This window comes from Dermacentor albipictus, chromosome 8 (genome assembly GCF_038994185.2).
Source record: "Dermacentor albipictus isolate Rhodes 1998 colony chromosome 8, USDA_Dalb.pri_finalv2, whole genome shotgun sequence".
Lineage (NCBI taxonomy): Eukaryota > Metazoa > Arthropoda > Arachnida > Ixodida > Ixodidae > Dermacentor > Dermacentor albipictus.
In genome coordinates, this window is record NC_091828.1 from 33720646 (window position 1) to 33747038 (window position 26393).

The 26393-nt window shown below is 46.7% G+C and overlaps 1 protein-coding gene across 1 annotated transcript in view; it reads right to left on the minus strand.

The window, feature by feature from the left end:
- The window catches only part of LOC135901511 (uncharacterized), a 43715-nt gene extending 19216 nt beyond the window's left edge, over positions 1 to 24499 (minus strand). The window contains exons 1-2 of the mRNA XM_065431308.2: positions 24176 to 24499; positions 13215 to 13510 (exon numbers count right to left, since the gene is read on the minus strand). Coding sequence (XP_065287380.2) covers positions 13215 to 13510; positions 24176 to 24239 — 360 coding nt within the window. The 5' untranslated portion in view covers positions 24240 to 24499. The remainder of the gene's footprint in view (positions 1 to 13214; positions 13511 to 24175) is intronic.
- Between the last annotated feature and the right edge of the window lie 1894 nt (positions 24500 to 26393).

A 26393-nucleotide genomic window follows, 5' to 3' on the forward strand; every position in this document is an offset into this window, starting at 1 on the left:
TCGCGTACACGTCACTTTGACGCGTGAGTTCTTGCGGTTTTGTGACGTCGCGTGACAGGCAGGTGAAGTGGGTGCAGCCCGAAAACTTTTGACCAATAGCCGAGGGCTAATGGCGACAGGCCGCCATTGACAGGCCGCCGTTGGAATCTGAACCTGGAAACGTTAAACGTTAGAACATTATCCAGTAAGGCGAGTCTAGCAGTGTTATTGGAGGAATTAGAGGGTAGTAAATGGGATATAATAGGGCTCAGTGAGGTTAGGAGGACAAAAAAAGCATATACAGTGCTAAAAAGTGGGCACGTACTGTGCTACCGGGGCTTAGCGGAGGGACGAAAACTAGGAGTCGGATTCCTGATTAACAAGGATATAGCTAGTAACATACAGGAATTCCATAGCATTAACTAGAGGGTGGGAGGTCTTGCTGTGAAACTTAATAAGAGGTACGAATTGAAGGTCGTACAGGTCTACGCCCCTACGGCCAGTCATGATGACCAGGAAGTCGAAAGCTTTTATGAAGACGTGGAATCGGTGATGGGTAAAGTCAAGACAAAATACACTATACGGATGGACGACTTCAATGCCAAGGTAGGCAAGAAGCAGGCTGGAGACAAGTCGGTGGGGGAATATAGCAAAGGCTCTAGGAATAGCAGGGGAGAGTTATTAGTAGAATTTGCAGAACAGAATAACATGCGGATAATGAATACCTTCTTCCACAAGCGGGTTAGCCGAAAGTGGACGTGGAGGAATGGCGAGACTGGAAATGAAATAGACCTTATACTCTGCGCTAACCCTGGCATCATACAAGATGTGGATGTGCTCGGCAAGGTGCGCTGCAGTGACCATAGGATGGTAAGAACTCGAATTAGCCTATACTTGAGGAGGGAACGGAAGAAACTGTTACGTAAGAAGCCGATCAATGAGTTAGCGGTAAGAGGGAGAATAGAGGAATTCCGGATCAAGCTACAGAACAGGTATTCGGCCTTAACCCAGGAAGAGGACCTTACTGTTGAAGACATGAACGACACTCTTATGTGCATCATTAAGGAATGTGCAATAGAAGTCGATGGTAACTCCGTTAGACAGGATGCCAGTAAGCTATCACAGGAGAGGAAAGATCTGATCAAGAAACGCCAATGTAGGAAAGCCTCTAACCCTACAGCTCGAATAGAATTGGCAGAACTTTCGATGTTAATCAACAAGCGTCAAACAGCTGATATAAGGAAGTATAATATGGATAGAATTGAACATGCTCTCAGAAACGGAGGAAACCTAAAAGCAGTGAATAAGAAAGTAGGAATAGGAAAGAATCAGATGTATGCGTTAAGAGACAAAGCCGGCAATATCATTACTAATATGGATGAGATCATTCATGTGGCTGAGGAGTTCTATAGAGATTTATACTGTACTAGTGGCACCCACGACGATAATTGAATAGGGGATAGTCTAGAGGAATTTGAAATCCCACAAGTAACCCCGGAAGTAGTAAAGAAAGCTTTGGGAGCTATGCAAAGGGGGAAGGCAGCTGGGGCGAATCTGGTAACAGCAGATTTGTTAAAGGATGGGGGGTAGATTGTTCTAGAAAAACTGGCCACCCTGTATACGCAATGCCTCATGACTTCGAGCGTACCGGAATCTTGGAAGTACGCTAACATAATCCTAATCCATAAGAAAGGAGACGCCAAAGACTTGAAAAATTATAGACCAATCAGCTTACTGTCCGTTACCTGCAACGTATTGACTAAGGTATTCGCAAATAGAATCAGGAACACCTTAGACTTCTGTCAACCAAAGTACCAGGCAGGATTTCTTAATGGCTACTCAACAATAGACCATATTCACACTATCAATCAGGTGACAGAGAAATGTGCGGAATATATCCAACCCTTATATATAGTTTTCATGGACTACGCGAGAGCGGTTGATTCACTCGAAACCTCAGCAGTCATGGAGGCATTCCGGAATCAGGGTGTAGACGAGCCGTATGCAAAAATACTGAAGGATAGCTATAGCGGCTCCACAGCCACCATAATCCTCCATAAAGAAAACAACAAAATCCCAATAAAGAAAGGTGTCAGGCAGGGAGATACGATCTCTCCAATGCTATTCACAGCGTGTTTACAGGAGGTATTCAGAGACCTGAATTGGGAAGAATTGGGAATCAGAGTTAATGGAGAATACCTTAGTAACTTGCGATTCGCTGATGATATTGCCTTGCTTAGAAACTCAGGGGACCAATTGCAATGCATGCTCACTGACCTGGAGAGGCAAAGCAGAAGAGTGGGTCTAAAAATTAATCTGCAGAAAACTAAAGTAATGTTTAACAGTCTCGGAAGAGAACAGCAATTTACAATAGGTAGCGAGGCACTGGAAGTGGCAAGGGAATACATCTACTTTAGGACAGGTAGTGACTGTGGATGCGGATCATGAGACGGAAAAAATCAGAAGAATAAGAATGGGCTGGGGTGCGTTTGGCAGGCATTCTCAAATCATAAACAGCAGGTTGCCACTATCCCGCAAGAGAAAAGTGTATAACAGCTGTGTCTTACCAGTACTCACGTATGGCGGGGAAACCTGGAGGCTTACGAAAAGGGTTCTGCTTAAGCTGAGGACGACGCAAGGAGCTATGGAAAGAAGCAGGCACGTACCCAGGGGGGGGGGGGGGGCCCGGGATCAAGTGGCATACCCCCCCCCCCCCTCTCTACCCACGCCACCACTCCTCACACATTCCTAATGCGCCTCCAGATTAATGTTGAGACTTCGCAGCTGTTCATCAGTCAGCATTATGCTGCCTTTTTCACTCCTTTTATATGGCGGTAGTTATCGGCATCTCTTGTAATGTGAAGGACAGTTTTCTCGTAGATTCTGCACCCGCGCGATTAACTCGAGATGCGTTCAGTTGTCACCATCTATTCAACCGTAACGCGCATAGCTGTTGCTTTTGTTAGTTCAAGCTTCTTTGTTTAGGCTGATCCTGGGACCAGGAGAGGGATGCGGCTGTTACTCAGCTGGTCTGTACTCTCATGGAACGAGTTGCGGCCGGAGAAAACGCCAATAGCGTTTAACTTATCCCTTTGCTTCATTGTTTCCTTGCGTTACGGCTCGCCGCGACGCAGCCCGCAACCATATACTCGTGATATGGTTTAGATAAGGTGGGAAATAAAATAATGTGAATGAGCGTCCATCCTGAAACCCTGCAAAAACCCTTAAACCCATGAGCAAGATGACTGTCGCCTGTTTTCCCCTAACTGTATAGTACTTTTCGTGCAAAATTGGCAACAGGAAACAAAAATTGCAAGGAGTTAAGAAATTAAGCGATCTACTAAGGGAGAGAGCCAAGGCAACTGCCAAACTGCAAGCAAAAGCGAATAATAAAAAATTTAACCGTTGTTTATGAGAATATTTATTGATCAACATATTTTTATTTAAAAAGCAAGTAGAGAAAACGCCGCCGGAAGTGGACAACAATTACTTGTTTTGAATGGCGCTTCTACAGTTATCGGTCGAACCACCTCACGTAGCCACTTCTCTACTGTGCTTATGTGGGTGTTTTTCTAACCTTTCGCGGTGAGCGCAGTACGTCTAGAATCGCAGAGTCCTGCGCTCTACGCGGTTGTATGGGACTGGCGGCCGCACAGCGTTACGCAATTCGCGGAACTGTCAAAACTGATCAACAAGGCGAAAATAACTGATATTCGTGACTATAACATGAGAAAGACTGAAGAAGCCGTAAAAAATGAACGCAGCCTGAAATCAGTAAAAAAGAAACCTGGCATAGGAGAAACCATGATGTATGCACTAAAAGATAAGAAGGATAATATCATCAGCAATCTCGAAGATACAGTAAAAGCAGCGGAAAAATTCTAAGCTGACCTGTATACAGTATCCACAGGAGTCACGATAGTTCACTTAGAAACCGTAATGAACAGGATACAGAAAGTCTCCTATAACTAGCGATGAGGTCAGAAGGGCCCTGCAAGACATGAAACGATGAAGAGCGGGAGGATAAGGTGGAATAACAGTCGATTTATTCAAAGGTGGAGGAGACATAATGCTTGGAAAACTGGCGGCTGTTTATACGAAGTGTCTATCGGCTGCAAGGGTCCCGGAAAACTGGAAGAATGCAGACATTATTCTAATCCACAAAAAAGGAGACATTAAAGAATTGAACAATTACGGGACCATTAGCTTGCTTCCAGTATTATGCAAAATATTTACCAAAATAATCTCCAATAGAATAAGGTTAACACTGGATTTTGTCAACCGAGGGAACAGGCTGGCTTCAGGAAGAGATACTTTACAATGGATCACATCCATGTCATCAATCAGGTTATCGCGAATTCTGCAGAGTACAATAAGCCTCTCTATGTGGCTTATATAGATTACGAAAAGGCATTTGATTCAGTAGAGATACCAGCAATCGTAGAGGCACTACGTAATCAAGGAGTACAGAACGCTTACGTAAAAAGCTTGGAAAATGTTGCTACATGCGTGAGGTATTTGTTCGTTTGAACGAGGCCCGTAGGCGCCATCACTCCAGAAAAGAGGAGGAAGAAAGAACTGGGCTCGCGCTGTGAATCTAACCGGTCAGCGCTGCAACCGTTGTTGTAAATATGTTCTGTAAATAGTTTCTCGTCTTACTGACTCGTCTTTCGCGTTAGAATATATACAGAGGTTCTACAGCTACCTTAATTCTACACAAGAAAAGCAGGGAGATAACTATAGAGAAAGGGGTCAGACAGGGAGACACAATTTCTCCAAAGCTAATCACTGCGTGCTTAGAAGAATTCAAGCTATTAAACTGGGAAGGCTTAGGAGTAAAGATCGACGGCAAACATCTCAGCAACCTTCGGTTTGCCGATGACATTGTTCTATTCAACGACAATGCAGACGAGTTACAACAAATGATTGGAGACCTTAACAGAGAGAGTGTAAGAGTGGGGTTGAATATTATTATGCAGAAGATGAAGATAATGATAAATGACCGGGCAAAGGAACAAGAGATCAGGATGGCCAGTCGGCCACTAGAGACTGTGAAGGAGTACGTACACCTAGGTCAATTAATCAGAGGGAACGCTGATCATGAGAAGGAAATTCACAGAAGAATAAAAATAGGTTAGATCGCATACGGCAGACATTGCGAGCTCCTGACTGGAAGCTCACCATTATTATTGAAAAGTAAGGTGTGCAATCAGTGCATTTTGCCAGTGCAATATGTCCAGTGCCAATGCATTTGCCAGTGCATTTTGCCAGTGCATATGGGGCAGAGACTTGAGAGCAAGTTAAGGACCACGCAAAGAGCGATAGAACGAAGATTGCTAGGCATAACGTAAAGAGAAAGAGAGGGGTTTGGATCAGAGAGCAAACGGATATAGACGATATTCTAATTGACATCAAGAGGAAAAAATGTAGCTAGGCAGGTCATGTAATGCGCCGGCTAGATAACCGTTGGACCATTAGGGTTACAGAATGGGTATCAAGAGAAGGGAAACGCAATCGAGGACGACAAAACACTAGGTGGAGCGATGAAATTAGGAAATTCGCGGGCGCTAGTTGGAATCGGTTGGTGCAGGACAGGGGTAATTGGAGATCGCAGTGAGAGGCCTTCGTCCTGCAGTGGACATAAAACATGATGATGATGATGATGATGATGATGGTGGTGGAGGTGGTGGGCCCCCCCCCCCGAAAAAAAATCCTGGGTACGTGCCTGGAAAGAAGAATGATGGGTGTAACTTTAAGGGATAAGAAAAGAGCAGATTGGGCGAGGGAACAAACGGGGGTAATGACATCTTAGTTGAAATCAAGAAAAAGAAATGGGGGGGGGGCATGGACAGGACGTGTAATGAGGAGGGAAGATAACCGATGGACATTAAGGGTTACGGACTGGATTCGAAGGGAAGGGAAGCGTAGCAGGGGGCGGCAGAAAGTTAGGTAGGCGGATGACATTAACAAGTTTGCCGGGACAACATGGCCGCAATTAGTATATGACCGGGGTAGTTGGAGAAGTATGGGAGAGGCCTTTGCCCTGTAGCGGGCGTAACCAGGCTGATGATGAGGAACAGCGTTCTTCGCAAACAGCAATGAAACTTTCGCCTGGACGGATTCCCACAGCACGTGGGATTTTCGTATTTCTTGTGGTAACATACAATCGCTTTTGAAGAAACAGTTGCTAAAAGCTGCGTGGTTTTTTTGTGCATGCATTGTGAATTTCCGTTATGTTGACTTTATTGGATAATTGAGTTGATTCAGCTGTGTAATACAACACACTAGCCATGCAAACCAAGAAATTAGACAAAGGTTAGCTATGAATATGTGAGCATGATCCAAAAAAAAACGACAAATATGAAATGGAGCAGACGACACGATTTTGCTTTAGGACAGTCCTTTGCCTTTTGTTTTAATGGTGTGACGAAAGGAAATGGTTGTCAGACATTACTAATTAAGAGAGCACCGCTAGATGTTGTGGTCAAATAATTGAGCGTAACAATATAAGACAACCGATCAGTGCAAAAACTGACGAGAACACTGTTGTAGTGTGGGAACCAGCAGCATTAGTTCGCATCTTTACCTTACAGATGGGGTTTATCAAGCCAAGGCTGCTATAATAGGCATTGCATTATAAATATCTTTCATGATAGATAGCCACGGCAGCCTCTGCAGATACTGAACGCTCAAGCTTTCCTTACTGACAGCAGCGCCATATTACGTAGGCTAGTGATTGGAGGAATCATATATAGAATATATATAGACGATGGTGAGGATGACAATGTATTGGCATCGCCTTCAAAACGGGGGGGGGGGGGGTGACAAATATTTATCTATGCTGTTTGAGCTAATCAGATATGCTATACAAGCTTTTCAATCGAACATTTTGCTTACACTTCCTTAATTATTTTTCTCTGCTTTGAAACTGCTTGGTTTGCCCACCTTGTACAATTACCTACGCCTGTAGCGGATTCGATCCTATCAGTCTATACCCTGCATTTTGCCACCAATACTTTTAATGTCGCTTGCTTATCTCGACTGCTTACTGGTTATTGATTCCATCTACTTTAAATCCCAGTGTTTCTGGAAGGTCTGTGTTAACTACGGACACCGCTGGGTGAGCACCTTCGCATTCCTTGAGGATGTGCAGAGTTGTCCCCTGATTTTTGCGACAGCAGGCACGTTGCGTGTTCACCATGCCTTCTAGCGAGCCCCCATCTCGAGGCAGCAATTTCCACGTTGTCCATATATCTGAGCACTAGAACCGCATGGTAATATAGTAAATATAATTTACTATATTAATCTATACTATGATGATGAGAAAATGTATTTATTAAGGGATGGCGCGAAGGCCTATAATGGGGAATAGGAAGAGGAGGGGGGAGGCGTATTCAGAGCCGTCCTAGAAGCTGCGCGTCCTTGGCGAAAGCCAAGAGCCAGTCCAGAATGGCCCTATCGGAATCCATCGAGCCAGTTGCCGGTCTAATCCATTCCTCGTAGGACGACACTCGCACCGCCCTCAGGTGGTGGCCCCGCTGTTGAGCGTGTCATCTATACTATAGAGGTGTGTGCCGTAGGCGTTTGAAATTAATGCGGAGTCCCTCGCCTCGGCGTGCCTCGTAATCATATTATCACCCTTTGTCCCAGTAACACCCATGGTAGCACTGTTCCTGAATATCAAGTGGTTGACTGCGACATCGGCGATACCTTTGGGTACGTGCCAGATCCTGTCTGCTTTGGACATGTTGCCCTCAACTTTACGGCAAAGTGCAAGAACAGCCTGAACATAAGAAATGCATGATTCAGTAGGTGACTGCGTGCGAGAGCCAAGTTTTTTTAGCGGTCAGCTGGCAACCAAAGGGCTTGCCGAACAAGTCATTCAGTTTTTATTTGCATAGGTCCGAGCTGGTCAGATCGTGCTCATGCATCTCGTACCAGACGCATGTGGTTCCTTTAAGATAAAATACCACATTTGCCAGCATAAGCGTATCGCCGCAACTGTTCTGTTTGCTGGCGCGCTCATCAACTTGAGATCCGATCCTCAATGTCCACGTCATCCATGCCACAGAAGCTGCCTGGATCTTCTGGAAGCGACAAAATCACAGAAGGCAGGGATGGCTGCTGCGCGGTGAGTTCGGGCGTGGTGTGTGCTTGAGTGGTCATCGCAGAGGGAACAACGCAAATACCGCTTCGGAGTTCCGTGCTTGGGTGGTGGTGATGAACAGGCAGTTCACCCAGCGCCTTCGCTAAAAAATTGATCGAAGCTCAAGTCGATGGTGTTGCTCTTGCGACCCTTATCGACACTGGTGTACAAATATCGGTAATAGGCGATAGTTTTCGTCAGAAGTTAAAGAAGGTCCTGAGCAGTTGCTTCTCGTGCCCTCTCGCATGCGTTCTACTGTCCTCCATGCAGAAGTTTCCTGACGAGTCCGTAGCAGGCCATTTTGGTGTAACGCGCACTTGTGGTCGCGTTCGGCGTTGTTTCTGTTGGCCTGGGCTTTATCGCTCCGTGCAGAATTAGCTTGGCAGCTGCGAGCTGTTCAACGACGCAAGAGGCCATCGACGCTCCCCACCAGCCTGCTTCAGGGTATCGATATCCAAGTAGAGCCGTACTTACGCGTCGGCCTCGATCATCTCGCACCTTTCTCTACACCAGCATCACGGAAAAAATGGGTCACTGTCACCGGGCCCTAAATATAACAGGACCTGGCGCCAAGCTCAGGCCGGAGCTATCATAAAAGCCCTTGCTCATGTACCTGGTGTCACATTTGTTGATGCAGCCCAATATTCCCATGGCACACGATTTGTGGCCGTCGCCAGAGTCGATGGGTTCCTACACCACACCTCCAGCGTCACTACACCCACTGCCGAGACGGCTGAAGAAGTGGCCATCGCCCTGGCCACTCTAGATCCCACCTGTCCCACCATAGTGTGTGACTCTCGCTCAGCCGTCACTTACTTCAGCAAAGGCCACATTTCTCCCCAAGCTCTTCGCATCCTCTGCCAGGCACCACACTCTAAAGACAGCATAATCTCCCTGACATGGATCCCGGCCCATGTGGGCCCTGTCCACCCACACCTCCCCAATCTCATTGAAGTCACCCACTCCATTGCGCGAAGCCTAGTCAACCGCACCGGAGCCACTGGAGATGAGTTGGCCACCAGGGACAATCTGACAACTTATAACGATCTCGTTAAGGCCTTTTACCTCAGTCGCCGAAACTTCACCCCAAGTTTAGCCGGGTGAGTTCAGCCCCAAATTGAACTTAACTTTCTTCAAGTGTGACTGTGATTATTGTTTGTTATCGTGCTTCTGATTGTGATGTTTTTTTCAGCCTTGAACTAAAATCTGTACTAGCGAATCTTTACTCGAGCTTCTCTACTGCGAATTTTATGCTCTGTAGCGATTTTAATTTTCTGGACATTAACCGGGCAATTATAGAGGCACAAAACCGGCAATCCAAAGATTTTCTTTACACGATCTTGACATTCAATTTTACTCAGAAGGTCAATATGGGAGCCCATTGGGAGAACTTTCCAGACCTTGTGCGTGTTTGTAATACCGAAATAATAAAATCGCTATCGTCCGTTGCCGGTATCAGTGAGCACAAATTACTACCATTTAATATCTGCATCGCAGTTCCTATCCCACAGCCCTCGAACAAACACTTAGGGACTACAACAAAGCAGACTTTAGGAAACTTAGCACAGAACTAAACACTTAAACTGCTTTCGTGAGGCTGCTCCATCGCGCACATTAGATGAAAACTTGTTGCTATTTTAGAATAAATTATTACCGCTTGTTAAGAAACATGTGCATCTTTTTCGCATTCGCGCTGATTTAGAAAAACCTTGTTTTTCTGACACACCAAGGAGGATGTCGGAAAAATAACCGCGTCTTTCGCGTTATGCAAAACGCTTGAAATATTGTTCAAAATGGGACAAGCACTTTACATGCCTGCGGGAATGCACTAGCACTTTGAAACAAGCAAAAGGAAGTTCTTCCACCATGAGTTGCCTAACATCATACCTGTCAACCTTTAAAAATTTGGAATATTCTGGAACCACACAGTAGCTCCAATAACATTTCCTTGACTCACCCTGACGGTTACAATGTGCCGCTTCATCAGTGGTCAGACGTAATGAACTCGTATTTGTTCTTCTGTTTTCACTCATGAGCCTGCACTGAAGGACTTTGATTTGCCCAGCTACAGTTTCTCCTCACGTTTCCCATCACTATTAATTTTCAAGGCATTATGAAACTTATCGAAAACATAAAGATTTCTAAACCAGCTAAGATCACTACGTAAACGTACCAAAGAAATTTCCACTCTAATATTACAAATAATTTTTACCCAGCTCATTACCGATAGTGCACTTCCAAATGACTGGAAAATTAGTAAAATGGTACCAGTATATAAGTCCTGCCGCCAGTCTGATCCTTCCAACTATCGCCCAATTTCTCTAACATGTATTCGCTGTAAACTTCTAGAACATATAATATGTTCGCAAATAGCATGTCCCATCTCGGTCATCATTCTCTCCTTTTTCAAAATCAGCAGATTTTGCGGCCTGGTTTGTCACTCGATATACAGCTTTTTGAATTTATTACTGAACTTCACTCGAACTTATACTAATGACTTCAAACAGACGTCATAGACTTTGCCAAAGCATTTGGCTGCGTTCGCCATCAGCGGATTAAGACCAAACTTTCATGCCTCGGTCTCGACCCTGTCGCATTGTCATGGACCTGTTTCTTTCTTACTAATCCCTTCCAGTAAACAGCTGTCGAAAATTATTGCTCAACCACTGCTAGCGTCATCTTCGGAGTACCACAGGGGTCCCCGTCCTCGGTCCCCTTCTCTTTTTCATCTTCATAAACGACCTTCCTTACATCTCATCCTCTATCCAACTTTTTTTAGACGAATGCGCAATTTATCATCGCATTACAGACCAAACCCACCGAGCAGTGATTCCAAAAGTTTACACCTAATAGAAACCTGATGTTCTAATTCCTTAATGAAAATTAACATGTCCAAATGTAAAGTTATGCAGGTGTCCCGCACCGCAAACACCCTAACAAGGATCACCCGTCCTCTTTAAACTTGACAGCTCTATCCAGCGTTGAATGATATCGTTATCTCGGTATCAATATTAACAGCAAGCTCACCTGGTACAACCATATAACAAAATTGGCTACCGACAACACTAAATCACTTGGCTATGTCAGATGTAGCCTTGCGCTGCGCCCCTCATCCACAAGAAAACAAGCTTATGAAACTTTCATTCGAAGTAAACTTGAATACGCCTCAGCTATTTGGAGCCCACACCAAGCTTACCTAATTAGCATATTAGAAACAATACAAAATCGTACTGCTAGATTCATCACTTCCAGACACAGCCGTGAAGGAAGCGTTAGTGCGATGAAATCAACCCTAGGACTCGAACCATCGGTGTTTCGTCGGTAGGTTTCAAAGCAGTGCCTTTTCCACCGACTATACTATAACTGCCCTCAACTACATGCAAAGCTTCTAATCCCACCAACCCGTACATTTCGTCGTCTTTTTAACCTTTGCAGCATCAAGCGCTTGCATGGTTCAACATTTTCTTTTAATAAATACTTTTTGCCTAGCGCCATCGTAGAGTGGAACAATTTACCAGATAGAGTTGTCAACGACCGTAACACCATTATCTTCAACAAGCAGCTTACTGATCACTTCAAACCCGAACCTTGTAATGACTTTACTGTGTTTTCGTTCTTTTGCGACTGCCGTTACATATTGGGACTGCTCTGCTGATTTGACTTTGTATTATATTCAGTGTGCCTCTCAGCAATTTTCGTTACTGTTCTCAAACGAATCCACAGGCTATTTCGCAGGAAACTGTAAGCATATCTCTGTATCTATTCTGATCTTCTGTAACCCCCCCTTGTGTAATACCCTGATACCCCGATAGAGGTCCCTAAGGAAAAATAAATTATGATGATGATGATGAAGCCGTCCGCTGAAGTTGCACCCTGACCAGCCCGGATGCGGCGGGTGTTTTCGCCCGGGGGGTAATGTCGCGACACCGAAGAAAAAAACTGCAGCTTTAGGCCGGCATCGACGAAAAAGAGGTAGAGGTTGCCCCTCGCCATCTTGGCTGCTGTTAAGGCCCGTTTATAGTCCGACGTTATCGGCGCGCGGGCGAGCGTCGTTCGCTGCGTCGGTTGCGCTGCGCCAGCCGAGATGCCATCCCCTCTATACTTCAACGCGCGCGCCGTAGGCTGCTATCTTCAGAGCATGCGCAGAAGGCTCCCCAAGTCGCGCGCCGACCGCAAAAGCCGTTCGCGGAGTTGTGTTGGCGCCTTTTTCTTCGCGCGCAATGCATTGTGGTGCGAGAGTTCCGCCGACTTCGACGCGCGAATGGCTCCGGAGCCAAATCGGCGCCGGGCCCTTCGAGGCGCGCTGGAAGCCGCCGGTTACGTTAGCTGCGCCGGTGCGCCCGACTATAGAGGTGTCGCTTTCGCCGACATGACGTAGCGTGCGCGCGCGCGCGCGCGCGCGTGCGTTACGTCGGACTATAAACGGCCCTTTACCCCTGTGCTACTCAACTTACTTGGAAATATTTGTAAATACTATGCGTTTGTTGTGCAACAATATTGTCGTTTTGCAACGTGAAACCCAGGAATTCGATTTAACTTTATGCGTTCGAATGCTGCCTTCGTCGGGCAACGCCTCGCATCTCACGTGCGTGTCTGTTAACAAACAGGTGCGGGTCTGTTCCATTTCAAAATAGCATCTCGTTCCAACAATAGCCGAAGCGGCTAGCTTCGGCACACCTAATAGGAATCTGAAAAAGCCGCAGCATCATCTGACTAGCACCAGTTGCCCTATTAAAAGTTCAATAAACAAACATGCGCACACTGTTTGAACACTAGTATTACGGAAATGCCGGTAATTCAGCCGGGAATCATAGGCGGCCATTCGTTCTTTGCACTATGCGCTAACTCAAACGCGGCAGCATCGTGGGGTGTTGATCCCTTAGGTGACCGACGAAGCAGCGTAGGGCACTTGGTTTGATAAGCTAGCTTGATAAGCTAGCTTTCGTACTGCTATGTTGCAATGCTTAGTTGATAAGCCAGGAGCTCTGTAACAGTTGTGTCGTCACTGACTTTCCTCGTGCGCATTGCAGCACAACGCAATCGTAACGTGAGCGGGCACCCGGCGAGCGCTTTTAATAGCTCTGCTCACTTCTGCCGTGACCTTGGCCTTGGCGGCGAAGAACACGCGCGCCGTGGTATAGGGCAGCGCCACCTTGGCCATGCCCTGCATCGCCAGCGCGGCAGTCATCTCGGACGAGCACCTGCTGCTCTCGACGTGGGTGGTGGGGTCGGCCAGGCCGAACACCAGGGCCAGCACCGGCACGGACTCGTTGCTGCCCCCGACCGAGTCGAAGCGAAGCAGCCAGCGGTCCGGCAGCCGGCCAACCAGCCGGCAGCTGGCCTCGTGCACCTGCTGCTCGACGGTCTCATTGCAGGTCCTCATCGCTGAAAGAAAAAAAAAGACGTAGTACAGCATCGTCAGCAATGTACGTTAACCGTACTATATTTGCGTGCAAGGTGCATTGCGAATATCCAGACAGATCCTTGATGGCTAAGCTGTTCCAAGAAATGACCCTGAGGTGCACGTATTTTGTTCCCAGGGCTTTACACTGTTACAAATGTTTCATGGCTAAAAATAACACAAAGGGTATGGCAACTGTTGTAATATATCCTTTCTTTTCTCTTTTGTTTTCGGTTAGCACGTATTTCTGAGATTTCAAAAGAGAAACTGGTTTATTTCTTTTTTTTTCTACTTCAAAGAAACATTGTTAAGTGGTTTATTGTATTAATTTCACGCTTTCATGAACCACGAAAGAGTCAAATGCTGGGATGACTGTTGTAACATATATTAGAATTACACGTAAGCACGCGAGGCGAAATACAATAAATGTGACCAGTGATAGTAAGACATATAGCGTCAAGACTTTCAGCACCACGTGGTGCATGCAATAAACCACTCCCTGAGTTTGTCTAGCCGTGATAGCAGTTGCAGGACGCACCCTGATTGGAGATGTATCTTATCCAGAGATGAAGACTCATTGGCTCGCGCATTTGAGATCTACGTGCCTATACTTACGTCGCTGCTGGAGCTGCACGCCAAGGTTAATTCCGTGGAGTAAACACGCAATCAATTTTAATTTCTCTCGCAATATTTATGACAAAATTTTCCCTTCACCGGATGGGTACGATTTCTCTAAAAACATGAAAACGAAATCTGTCTTTGGCCATGAACCGACAGAAGTCATTTTCGCAGCGAAGCTCTATACGGCTAGCCGATTCCTCCGTATGTCCGTCTGTCGCCTGTACGCCGAAAACTCCTCCGGCGCAACCGCATGCGCATGCGCGAAAGAAAAGGGAGAGGCTCGTGATTGGCTGTGCCAGTAGTGACATTGTTGCTCTCCATTGCAGCCGAGCTTGTGCGCAGCAGTTTACCCCGGTATCCGAAATGAGTAGGTCACGCGTCATACCTGCTACTTAGTAACATGCAGCTTTCGAACAGCAACGCGGCGAGGAGAACCAGGAACGAGCTCGTCCACGCAGTGCCGATGCTGCAGCCTGGGCACAAGAACATGGTCGTGCAGCCGAGCGCAAGCAGCTAATGCGTATCGAGGATTCGGCAGCGTACGAAGCCGCCGTGTAGTGAACCGCCGGGATTAACCCAGGATAAACACAGGGGCCACATGTATGAACTGCGCTAGTTAACCATCTGCACGGTGGGCTTTGGTGGTGGTTTTCTTTTTTCAAATTATATTTGTGTTCCTTCCGTTGAATTATATTTTTGGCAGTGAAAATAGAAAATTTCCGTTTTTTACGTTTGCGTTTGCACTTCACATTATTAAAGTGTAGATATAAAGTTTGTAAACAGGGATGGAGTGCCTCAGACAGGCTGGCCAACGTTTCGATAGGAAGACCTATCTTCGTCTTTGACGAAGATAGGTCCTCCTATCGAAACGTTGGCCAGCCTGTCTGAGGCACTCCATCCCTGTTTACAAACTTTATATCACAGTGTGCCATTCCATCTGTCAGCCCCTTTCTTGTTTTTAAAGTGTAGATAGTCACAAGCAGTTCATCGACTACCTTCATATCTAGTACACGCGAACGTAACACGACAGCGGAATAGCACCCTCATTAGGCGTTAAAAAAATTGTGCTTAAAACACAATTCGAACTGACGAACACAGCTCAGATACGTTACCAGGAACGCGCGAGCTCATGGCAACCGATACCTGCAGCAGCGCCTCGTGATAACCGCATGCCTTATGAACGAGGCCGCATACATGTGCAGTGCAAGCAAGCTTGCGGCAATGGGCCGTGGGCTCAATCTCTTCGAGAGTGAGGAACGAGCGAGCAGTACTCAAACGTATGGTACGGGACCATTCGACACACACAGAGGCTGCCGCTACTCTCAGGCGACGACGACATCGGCCCCGAAGAGCAGCACGAAGAGTTACGTCTACTGAAAGATATACACCATCTTCCGGTAAAGCGGTTACCGTATTAACGCCGACTTCCACAAAAACAGATACTGCGAAAACGAAAACTGCGGCAGCACGCTCACCTCCTGAAGAGTGGCCTACACTTCCAAGAGCACAACCTGCCTCGGAGTCACACCAAAGTGCGCCGCCCACAATGACCTCACGAACCGCGGATGAGACGACGACTGAGGATCGCCAAGTCATAGTGATGCTGAAGTCACTTATGGACGCCATGCGCATTCTACTGAGCAGCATGAAAACCCCGTCGGCACAGAGCGCACTGCAGGTGCTGGACACCTTGAGTCCGGTGCTTGCGGCTCTAGGGTAAAACCATGGCCCGAGCGATGCCGTCGTTTCAAGAGGAAGTCAAGCATGCATCTGTCTTGCAGTGGAACGCCAGAGGGCTTAAGTCACGCATGTCCGACTTCAGACAGTTTGTTTTTACGCACCAGTTCCCCATTATCGTGATTTGCGAGCCCCACCTGTCAGCTCCCATCAGACTGTCCGGGTATGAGTGCTTTATGTCCTCTACCCACGGAGAGTGCAGCAAGGTTGTTGTGTTTATCCGCCGTGACTTGACTTATGTACATCACCCAGTGCCTCCTGACGAAGCCAATCAATACGTTTGCTTAACAGTGAAGAAGAAAAAGCTCACGTTTACAATTCTTGGAGGCTATTTATCTCCGACAAGCCGTCTAGATTGTGAGCGCCTACGGGGAATTTTGACATCTACTCCAGAGCCATGGGTGCTCACTGGTGACTTTAACGCCCACCATTACCTATGGGGAAGCTCTAAAGTTAACTCTAGGGGCAGAACGTTGGTGTCCTTTGCCTCTGAACGGGAATTTTGCTTGTCAAATGATGGTAGCCCTACTTATCTGCGTGGATCAGCGTATGGCAGCTGCTTGGACCTAACCTTCGTGTCACGGTCGCTTTCGAGAAGAGTGCACTGGTTTTCCGATGTAGAAACACGGGGTAGCGACCACATCCCAACCTATTTGAAGATCGAAGGTCTGACTAGTTCCAAGTCTTCCAGAACCGTCCAGTGCACCGATTGGCCTAAATACAAAATAATAATGGAAGACTGTTGTCGAGACGGCACCTCTTATACCCTACAGGGCGCGATAAAGGATGCCATACAAACAACCACGCATCTGCTTTCGAGGAGTTCTTCCCGCACCGATTTCGACATTGAACTATCAAAACTTCGAGCCATTCGCCGTCGTGCGGAGCGAAGATATAGACGCACGAAGTCAAATCATGATTTGAGATTGGCTAGACGAACACAAAAGAAAATACAGCGTCACATGAACAAGCTGGCTTCGCGACAATGGGCATCCTTTTGCGAGTCCCTGGATCCGCGAGAACCATTGTCGCTTATATGGAGGACTGTTCGTGGCCTTCGCACAACCTCTGGTCAGCGCCACCCGTTTAAATCATTGGCACTTTATCTACAATGTAGAGAAATTGACGTCGCTGAATCTTTCTGCAGAAAGATTGCTGGCGAGGCAAATTCCGATGGAACGGGTACGGGAACCCTCGACCACCCACCGTTCTCACGCGATCCCCGCATGAAATTCCCTTTTTCTATGGAAGAACTGGAAGCTGCGCTGGCTTTGTGCAGGCGTTCTTCAGCGCCAGGACCCGACGGCATTACATACCGTGCCCTGTGTAACCTAGGAGACCAAGCTCGGAAGGCACTCTTGCTCCTGTACAACGACTCCTGGCAGACGGGTACGGTTCCGCAAGAGTGGAAGTCAACTCGCCTTATTCCACTTCTCAAAGCTGGCAAGTCGCCTTTGGACATTTCCTCATACCGTCCGATCGCACTTGCCAGCTGTGTCGGAAAAACAATGGAACGAATGGTATTAACACGTCTGGAATGGTACTTAGAGTACTATGAAATCTATCCACAAGCTATGGCCGGATTTAGACGGGGCCGTTCGTCAACAGACATCGTTGTTGACTTGATAACCTTTGTGCAACACCAAAAGGCCTGTAAGCGTCTATCTGCTGCTCTGTTTCTAGACGTTAAAGGAGCTTATGATAATGTCACCCATGAAGCCATCCTTAGCACGTTAGAAGCCGTCGGACTTGGTGGCAAGATGTATATGTGGGTGTCCAGCTACTTACAGAGGAGATCATTCTACATGCACACAGAAAATGGCCCGACGTCCGAGCATTACGGTAGCCGAGGAGTCCCACAAGGAGGAGTGCTTAGCCCGACTCTCTTCAATCTCACCCTCAGTGGAATAGTTTACAACCTGCCAAGCACCGTACGACTTTCCATCTATGCGGACAACATCTGCATTTGGGCATCAGGTGTGACACGACTTCAGCTTCGTGCTCGGCTTCAGAAGGCAGCCACAAAGACATCTTGCTACCTTCGTCAACAAGGACTTGAACTTTCATGCGGAAAGTGCGCAATGGTGGCATTCACGAGGAAGCCAATGTCTGGTTACGGCGTATCTATTAACGGACAACTTATACCATACAGCAGAAGTCACAGGTTCTTGGGAGTCGTAATTGACAGAGTCTTGGACTCCGCACGTCAATTACATGAAAAAGCGGCTGACTACTATCTGTCACCTATTCAGGTTCCTTGCAGGAAAAAGTTGGGGAACATCTATACACGCTATGTTACAGTTGTACATGGCGTTGTTCGTTGGATTCCTGCGCTACAGCCTGCCTGCAATATCCAACACCTGCAAGACTAACCTGCGTACGATTCAGAGCATTCAAGCCCAAGCCCTTAAGATATGTCTTGGCGTACCACGCAGTGCGTCAACGGCTGAAACCATTGCCCTAGCGCAGGATTACCCGATCACGACGCACATTGCCGTTGAGACAATGCGTATGCATCTCAGGCATTCTGCTAGGACCCCTTCCCACCACTTGGCGAGCCTCACTGCTGCAAGGCCCTGCTCGACATTTAGCGGCATTGTTAGTGCACATCGTGCGTCGTTTACCTCAGGGTACGCACCTGCGGCCACGCCAGCGTTTCCTCCGTGGTGTTTGTGCCGTCCACAAGTTGAGATAATGATTCCAGGACTACAGAAGAAGACAGATCTACCGGCCCCTGCTCTAAAACAGCTGAGCTTACTTCTTCTCCATGAAAAGTACAGCAACCACGTGCACATCTATACCGACGGATCGACTACGCCGTGCCGTTCTGGTGGTGCCGTGGTTATACCAACGCGAGGAATGACACTGCGGTTCAAGACATCGCATGTCACGACCTCAACGGCGGCAGAACTAACGGCCCTGCGTCGAGCACTGGAATTCATTGATTCGGAAAGACCCAGAAAATGGGCTGTGTTTTGTGATTCAAAACCGGCATTACAGTGCACGCAGTCAGTTCTCCGACACGGATGTCATGACCAATTGACATACGAAGTCGTGAAACTTCACCATGACGTCCAACAAAAAGGCCACGAAGTCGTTTTTCAGTGGGTACCTGGCCACTGTGGAATCAGTGGCAATGATTCCGCCGATAACGCTGCTCGCGCAGCCCATCAAGAAGAGCACAGCGTTCCGATTCCGCTTTCGAGGACTGACGCTGCAAGGCAGCTTCGACACCTGGCACGTAGCCTCACAGTGAGCGAGTGGAACTCGCAAAACTTACGACTGACACGACTACATCGACTAAACCCCTCCCTGCAGCTCCGACCTCCACCCGGACTTCCTCGACGTGAAGCTACGCTTCTCTGTCGCCTTTGGTTAGGAGTGGCCTTCACAAAGGCATACTCTACATTAATTGGAGTCTCTGACAGCGCAGCATGCGAGGTCTGTGGCACCGAAGAAAACATCGACCACCTGCTGTTCCACTGTCCAAGATATGCCCTAGAGAGAGAAGAACTTGCCAAAGCTTTCCAAAAACTGGACAATCGGCCGCTTTCTGTGCAGGTGCTGCTGGAACACCGCCCCCATCGCCCGTCGGCCCATAAAGCGGTGAAGGCACTTTTGTGTTTCCTAAGGACGACGGGTTTGTGCGACCACTTGTGACTATTAAGGCAATTTTTGTAAAACCACACGCGTCAGCGAACTTGCCCTAATTTCCTTCTTTCCTTCCCTCCTCTCTCTCCCTGTGATCTTTGCTTTCCCCTTTCCCATTCCCCCGGTGTAGGGTAGCCAACCGGACGTTATTCTGGTTAACCTCCCTGCCTTCTTCTTTTCTCTTTCCTCCTCCTCCTCCTCCTCGAGAGTGCAGGTGGTTACCACGGCGGGTAGGGATGTTTGTTAAAACTATGTTCGATGTCGTCATTATTTCTAATCTCTATTCTTAAGAACAATTTGTAACAAGAACGTATTGATAAGACTTTCCCACGGACAAACAGCCCATGAGACGGGACGAAAGTACAGGCGCAAAGTCCTATCTGGTTCATCCTGTCATGCAGTTTGGAATTTGTTCTTCGCCTTATGCATGTTCTCTAGAAAAGAAAACCGAACGCGCTGGTGGCGGCAACATATATACCGAAGAAAACTAAGAAATGAAATATGAAAGCGCAATGTGGGTCTCTCGAATCGTACTGTCTACATTTGCACCCTGCTTTTTTTGATTAAATGAGGAAAAGAATTATGTTCACAATTTGGACTGCTACTACATACCAGCAATGCGTCGTGTAGGATACACAAATTCATTTTCAGGGCAATAATACTAGTTTTATTTTGTTTCACGTCGTAGTGACTGTTCGCGTTCCTCGCCTTCTTTATATTTTAACTTGGATGTTAGTTCGCGAACTCTGCCCCAGGTGTCCACGCAGCAAGCATTTCCGCTAGCGACCACGCAGCAGCGGAAGCCGGGCGATTGGCTGACGCTGTCAGTCCGACCTTGACCGGCCTGTTTGCGCGCCGCTTCCCCTCGCCAATCTGTGCCCTCGCTTCCCCTTGTTCAGACGCTCCAGCGCAGGGGCTCTTGTTACGCCGCCAGGGTAGCTATCGCTCGTGATCTCTTTGATCTGACCGCGAGAAGAGCCTAGAAGTTTCGTAGCCTTTGTTTTTCCTTGGTGCTTTTGCCAGCCGCCGACGCCTCCTTGCTGGCGTCGTGTGACGCAACGCGACCTTTGGCTTCCTCTTTACGGGCTTCGTTGTCGGTATACCGTCATTTACGTCAAGACTTCGATAAGTCTTGCGAGTACAAGTGGTATTGTGTTTATATGCCACGCTCGCTGTAACGCTTGGCATTTTTGTGCCAACAGGGAAAGAACCAAAAGTTGAAGCGCTTTGCTTGTAATCGAGATATGAAATTTTCATAAATTTTTTTGAACATCTGCTTCTGACGTCCGCTGTCTTCGTTATTGCGGGATTCGCATTCAGAATAAGCAGCGCTAGGTGCGCACAGTACCCCATATAGTCCTCTTGGAACTCGCGTACCGATACGCTTAGCTGTCTCACCTCAGTACCTTATTATTGCAGCAGGCCCTCCGACATAAATGCGTCTATATTGTAGTCATCTTTAGGCATTGATTTCAGCAGCTCAGTGCAGTGTCACTTTCGTAATATGTCTCCGAATTTGAGCATGTTCCTGCGTGTAGAATTCTGTCATGAGCGTGTTCTATGTAAAACTTAATAAGCACCATCTCCATCATCTTAAGGGTTCAGTTCATGACAAAGCATTCTATTTCTTAGCCTAAAATGTGCGTTACATGGTTTCTCTTAAATGATTCGTGTTTAGGGAAACTATTGACGAGGAAGGCAAAAAAATCTCGCTGTTAAGCGGAACGAATTCAACTGTATTCTGGGTTTTAACCTGCAAAAGCCACGATTTTATTATTAGGCACACCATAGTGGGGGACTACGGATTAATTTTCACCCCCAGGGTATCTTTAATGTGGCCCCAATGCACTCGACATGGGCATTTTCCCATTTAGCCTCCATCGAAATGTGGCCGCTTTGGCCGAGATTTGATCCCGTGACCTCGTGCTTAGCAGCGCAACCCCACAGACGCTAAGCCACCATGGTGGGTGTAAGGGGAACGAAAGACACCATACATTTCTTGAAATATAGATGGGAATGAGCGAGAGCAGAATAGAAATTGCATTTTCTCTACGTGGATATCGCGATTGTGCAGTTTTAGCCAAGTTTCTTGCGCAGACGTATTATGGGATTTGGCGAAAATAAGGTACTGTGGACGCATATTACTGCGGACTTGTGCTGCCTGAATTGATTAGAAAACAAGGTACAATATTTTTTTCTAGCACATCTGTTTGTTTATTATTTATTTACTAATTTATTAGGTGCTGCTTGCCTCTATTCCAGGTCTTAAGCAGGAGTGCGCTTTACGAAATGCCAAAAATTGCGTTTGAACAACAAAACAGTGTAATATACAGACCCAGCCCCGAAAAATGCAGACACAGGAATGCGACTGACATATTAGGCGTGATGATACAGCAAGAATCAAGACAGGGTATTGTAGAAATGCCATCAAGAGTTGTAAGAACGCTATAAAGTATGATCCACTGCCTGCATAATGGAGCGGAGAACACAGCCTCCAGCCTTTTGTTTTTGAGATTTCACTGCTACAATGAGGCGCGAGATTAGTTTGCTTTGTACCTGTCGCGGTTGCTTAGTGCCTATGGTGTTGCGCTACAAAGGGCGACGTCGCGATATCAAGCCCCAGCCACGGCAGTCGCATTTCGATGGGGACGAAATGCGAAAACACCCGTGAATGCGTTATAGAACCCCAGGTAGTCCAAATTTCCGGAGGCCCCCACTACGGAGTGCCCCATAATCAGATCGTGGTTTTGGCATGTAAAACCCCATATCTTATTTTTTAGTTTGCTTCATTATATGTTGCTACTTCCACAGCGTTCGGTTTTCTTTGCTAGAAAAAAATTCATAGGGCGAAGAACAAATTGTAAACTACATGACAGGATGAACCAGATAGGACTTCGCGCCGGTACCTTAGTGCTTCCGAATGAGCAGCGCCGAGAAGGAACAAGTGCGCTTATTTTATATTTACAGTTTAATTCTCAAAGAGCAAAAGAGCATTACACATAGGCGCCACAGAGTGACGCATAAATACCTTTCAAATATTCAAAGAGTAGTATTGCAGCTTATGTTAGCAGTCTCATCCACACAAGAGAGCTGCACAGACACGGATGAGCTCGCATAGAATCTTCTAGCAAAACCATGAAATTGGGATAAGTCAGTGCGAAACAATCTGAAAGCGAAATGATTAGTTTAGTTCTTGTATCTTTTCTGCTGTATACATATAGGACGAAGAGAAAATCATAGCCAGCACGGCAGGAAAAAGCAACAATGGCTTTGCATCAGAACGCCCATACTTGCTAATGAGTAGCACAACGATAGGACAAACGGGCGTATATTATAACTAACATAGTTGTTTTTGGGTCGCATGGGGCATTATTGCTCAATAGCATGAACCAAGCCCTTAGGGAACGGCACGCAGTCCTGTTTTCGCAGAATTAAAAACACCAGCTAGTGGTGAAGTTTGTAGAGAGAAGAGAGAGTGAGAAACTAAATGCGAAAGGCGGAGAGAATAACCAGAAGACAAACATCGAGGTTGGAACTCTGCACTGGAGAAGAGGTAACTGCAGACTGAAAGATAAAAAAAAAGTGGGAGAAAGAGAGAGAGTTAAGGTGTTACTATGGAGGCAAAAGAGAATATAAAAACGAAAAGCAAAGGCTGAGAGACTGAGAGATAAAAAAAGCGCGCATTCACACGAAAAGACGTTAAGAATAGAACACGGGAGTGTAGTGGCACGCAGTTGATAGAGTGCTTGTCAAGGCATTGCTCCTAGCATGCAATAGCAACGATTCACGCAAACCCACATTACCGATGACCCAACTCCGCTGAATGGCTTTCTTATGGAAAGTGAATCCCTGGCGTGTAGACTGAAAAGGATGGTGTACGATTGTTGGGCGTGCCTGTGAGCTGCGGCTATAAATTGTGGCTCGTACAAGGAGCTGTTGATCGTAGTACGAAAGGTTGAGGAGGGACACAGATATCGTTTTTGATTATTGACGCTCATCACTCCGCTACAACATTGCACGTGAGATGTCTTTGTATGACACGTGTGTTTGCCGCTGCTTTGGTCTCTGCGAGCCACAGAGCAACATTAACTTGGAAGACGTGCTTCACATTGTCCCACTTCATTAAATGTTGCTCATTACCATAAAAGCCAGAAATTGTGACTGACGAGCCGAAATCAATCGCGTTATTATAGTTTGCTGCACTGTTTAAATATATTTAGCAACGAGGTTCTAGCTGGTACGATCTATGACATTTTCGCGCCAAGCTAAGTATAAGCGGAATCTTTGGTTCAAGAAACGCCCGAGAGGTTATTGGTTACGTTTTTTTCTGACATCATGCATTCATGTCCCTTCCCAAAAAGTCGAAAAGACAACCCTAACATGCGGAGCAAGCGCCAACAACAACAGCAACAATAAAAAAAGAAATACGGCATAATTGCTTGTGTCTGGCAGAACATGGCACCCGTTCACGATTCTACGCTGAGCCGATGAGAAACAACGAAATCAACGCTGGATTGGGCTGGGTGCCTTGACGCCATCTTGCGCACACACTTCGCAAATATCCTCTGGCGAGGTTCTCCACAGTGAACACACGGTGTAGCTCGAACCGACAGTTTGCGCGCGTGCGCATGCGTACTCACCGGGTCTGGAGGACGCTACCATCGTGACGGCGAAGAAATACGCGGCGCTAGTGAAGAGGCCCATGGTAACAGCTGGGATACGGATACGGCTGTACGGTGATGAGTGCACAGAAACGCACGCGGGCGGGCTCTTGTTGAACTCGCTGTTTGCAGAGGCGGCCACAAAAAAAGAAGGTCTCGTATACTGTCCCCCACACACGAACACAAGCTTCCTATATATCCCGGAAACACATTGCGTATTGCGGACGAAAGTGGACCAGCGTTCGGTTGGTGACGCCGCGCCGAGCGCGTTCCTTCAAGTGACCGCGGCGGCTCTGCGAGACATCACTTCTCGTTAACACGAGCGTGTGTCAAAGATAGCGCGCTTTCGGTCCGTTTTTTTTTTCGGTGTCCAATGTTGCGAGGGCGATCGCCTATCAAGGAGCACGGATGGAGGAGTGATTGCGAGAGGCCAAGAAGAGATCTCGCATCCCACAAGCGTCTGTCTGCTGGCTGGCCGCCAGAAAAAAAGTTAATTCCCGACCGCGCAATTGTGTGAAAGGGCAAGAAATGTGTTTTTTAGTGCTACCATTTAGGGGTCGTAGGCAATTCGAAAGCGCGCGGTTGATGACCACAAACCAGTACGTCATTTGGTATTCGAAGAAAAGATTATCAACCACCCTAGCTCAATTTCAACCCTCGGCCAAGGCGGCCGCATTGTCATTTCAGACGTTACACCACTCAGTTTTCAACCAGTGGTTGCTGGTCGATTAAATGTTGAGCCGCACACGTAATACATGGCCATTAAGTTCTGTTTTCTGGAACACAGTCTTGCGTTTCATATAGAACACTTTACGTCGAAGCAAACTAGGCAGCATTATTATTGTGCAGCACCAGTTTTATAGTTTTATTCTTCCGAGCGCGCAGTTTTTGTCTCTGTGTCACTGCAAACTGTGTATATAATTTTCCCGTGTTTTGTGTACCAAGGCATGACGAATACAAATTAGACGTATCGGATATTCAGTGTGAATTTCTATAGCGTTTCCTGTTTTAAAAGCGATCATATTTTGCACATGTGTCTAACTTGAGAGAATTGCACGTCCTTTTGCCACTTGACATATTTTTCTTAAGCTCTCTGTTCCCGTGCTGATCCCTGTCCAGTTGTAACAGCGGGTGAGCGCTTTGTAAGGTTGCCGAAAAGCAGGTGGTTTCCTTATTCCTGGTGTTCGATATTGTACCCCAAACAAACTTCGATAAAGTGCTACATAATCGCGGCGATGGCGTAGTGACTTTGGCTTTGCGCTGCTAAGCTTGAGGTTGTGTCATGAAATGGCGCCCGCGGTCTCAGCATTTTGAAGGCTTCGAAAAACAGTGACGCCTGTGTGCGTGCACTGGGATCACATCTAACGGCTACAGGTGGTTCAAGTTAATCTGGAGTCCCCCACTACGCCATGCCTCATAATAATGCCGTGGTTTCCACACGTAAAACCCTAGAATATGATTTTGTTTAACTTCAACTTCTGTTACCTAAAGAATGTCAGTGCAGGACTTGGGAGAGTCTTTTTGTTTATAAGTGCACATATGCAGAGGTATTGTCCCACACATTTACTTCCTGAAAAATCATAACTTCTGTTCCATGTTCATATCCTTTCCAGAGCATAATATTAAATGGAAAAACAAGTGAAGCAGACGCGTACATTGTGCTATTGGAAATCCATACAAGTCGGTGTTTTTACGATCAGAGTTTTCTATATTTCTTACTTTTTTTTTCAGTTAAGTACCCAGTAATACTTTTTGTTTGTCTAAACCACTAATACATCGATTATTACTGAAAAACATCCTAGATTGTAGGTGGAATTAAGCAGAAAAACGTGATGTTCCTCTCTACAACGTTCTGCTAGAAGGATCCTAAAAAATAAGCCCTATCTAAAATGAAACACTGCGAATCTCGTATCGCCAGAATCTTAGCAAACGTGACAAATATCCCCGAAAATATCTCAATCGCGTGGTTGAGGGCAGTGCACATTAGCATGCACAAGGTACTACACGAATCATTTTCAGCGATACGTCAATACGAATGCTCTCTGATAAAAAAAAGAAAGGGTTGACATACACGATTTCAGAACACACAAGCACCATTCGTAAATGTTCGTGGTATTGTGAAGGAAACGTCACCTACCTTCAAATTCGAAATCTTTCTCTACGTCCGTTTGCTTTGTTTTGAGGTTATTGGTGAAAT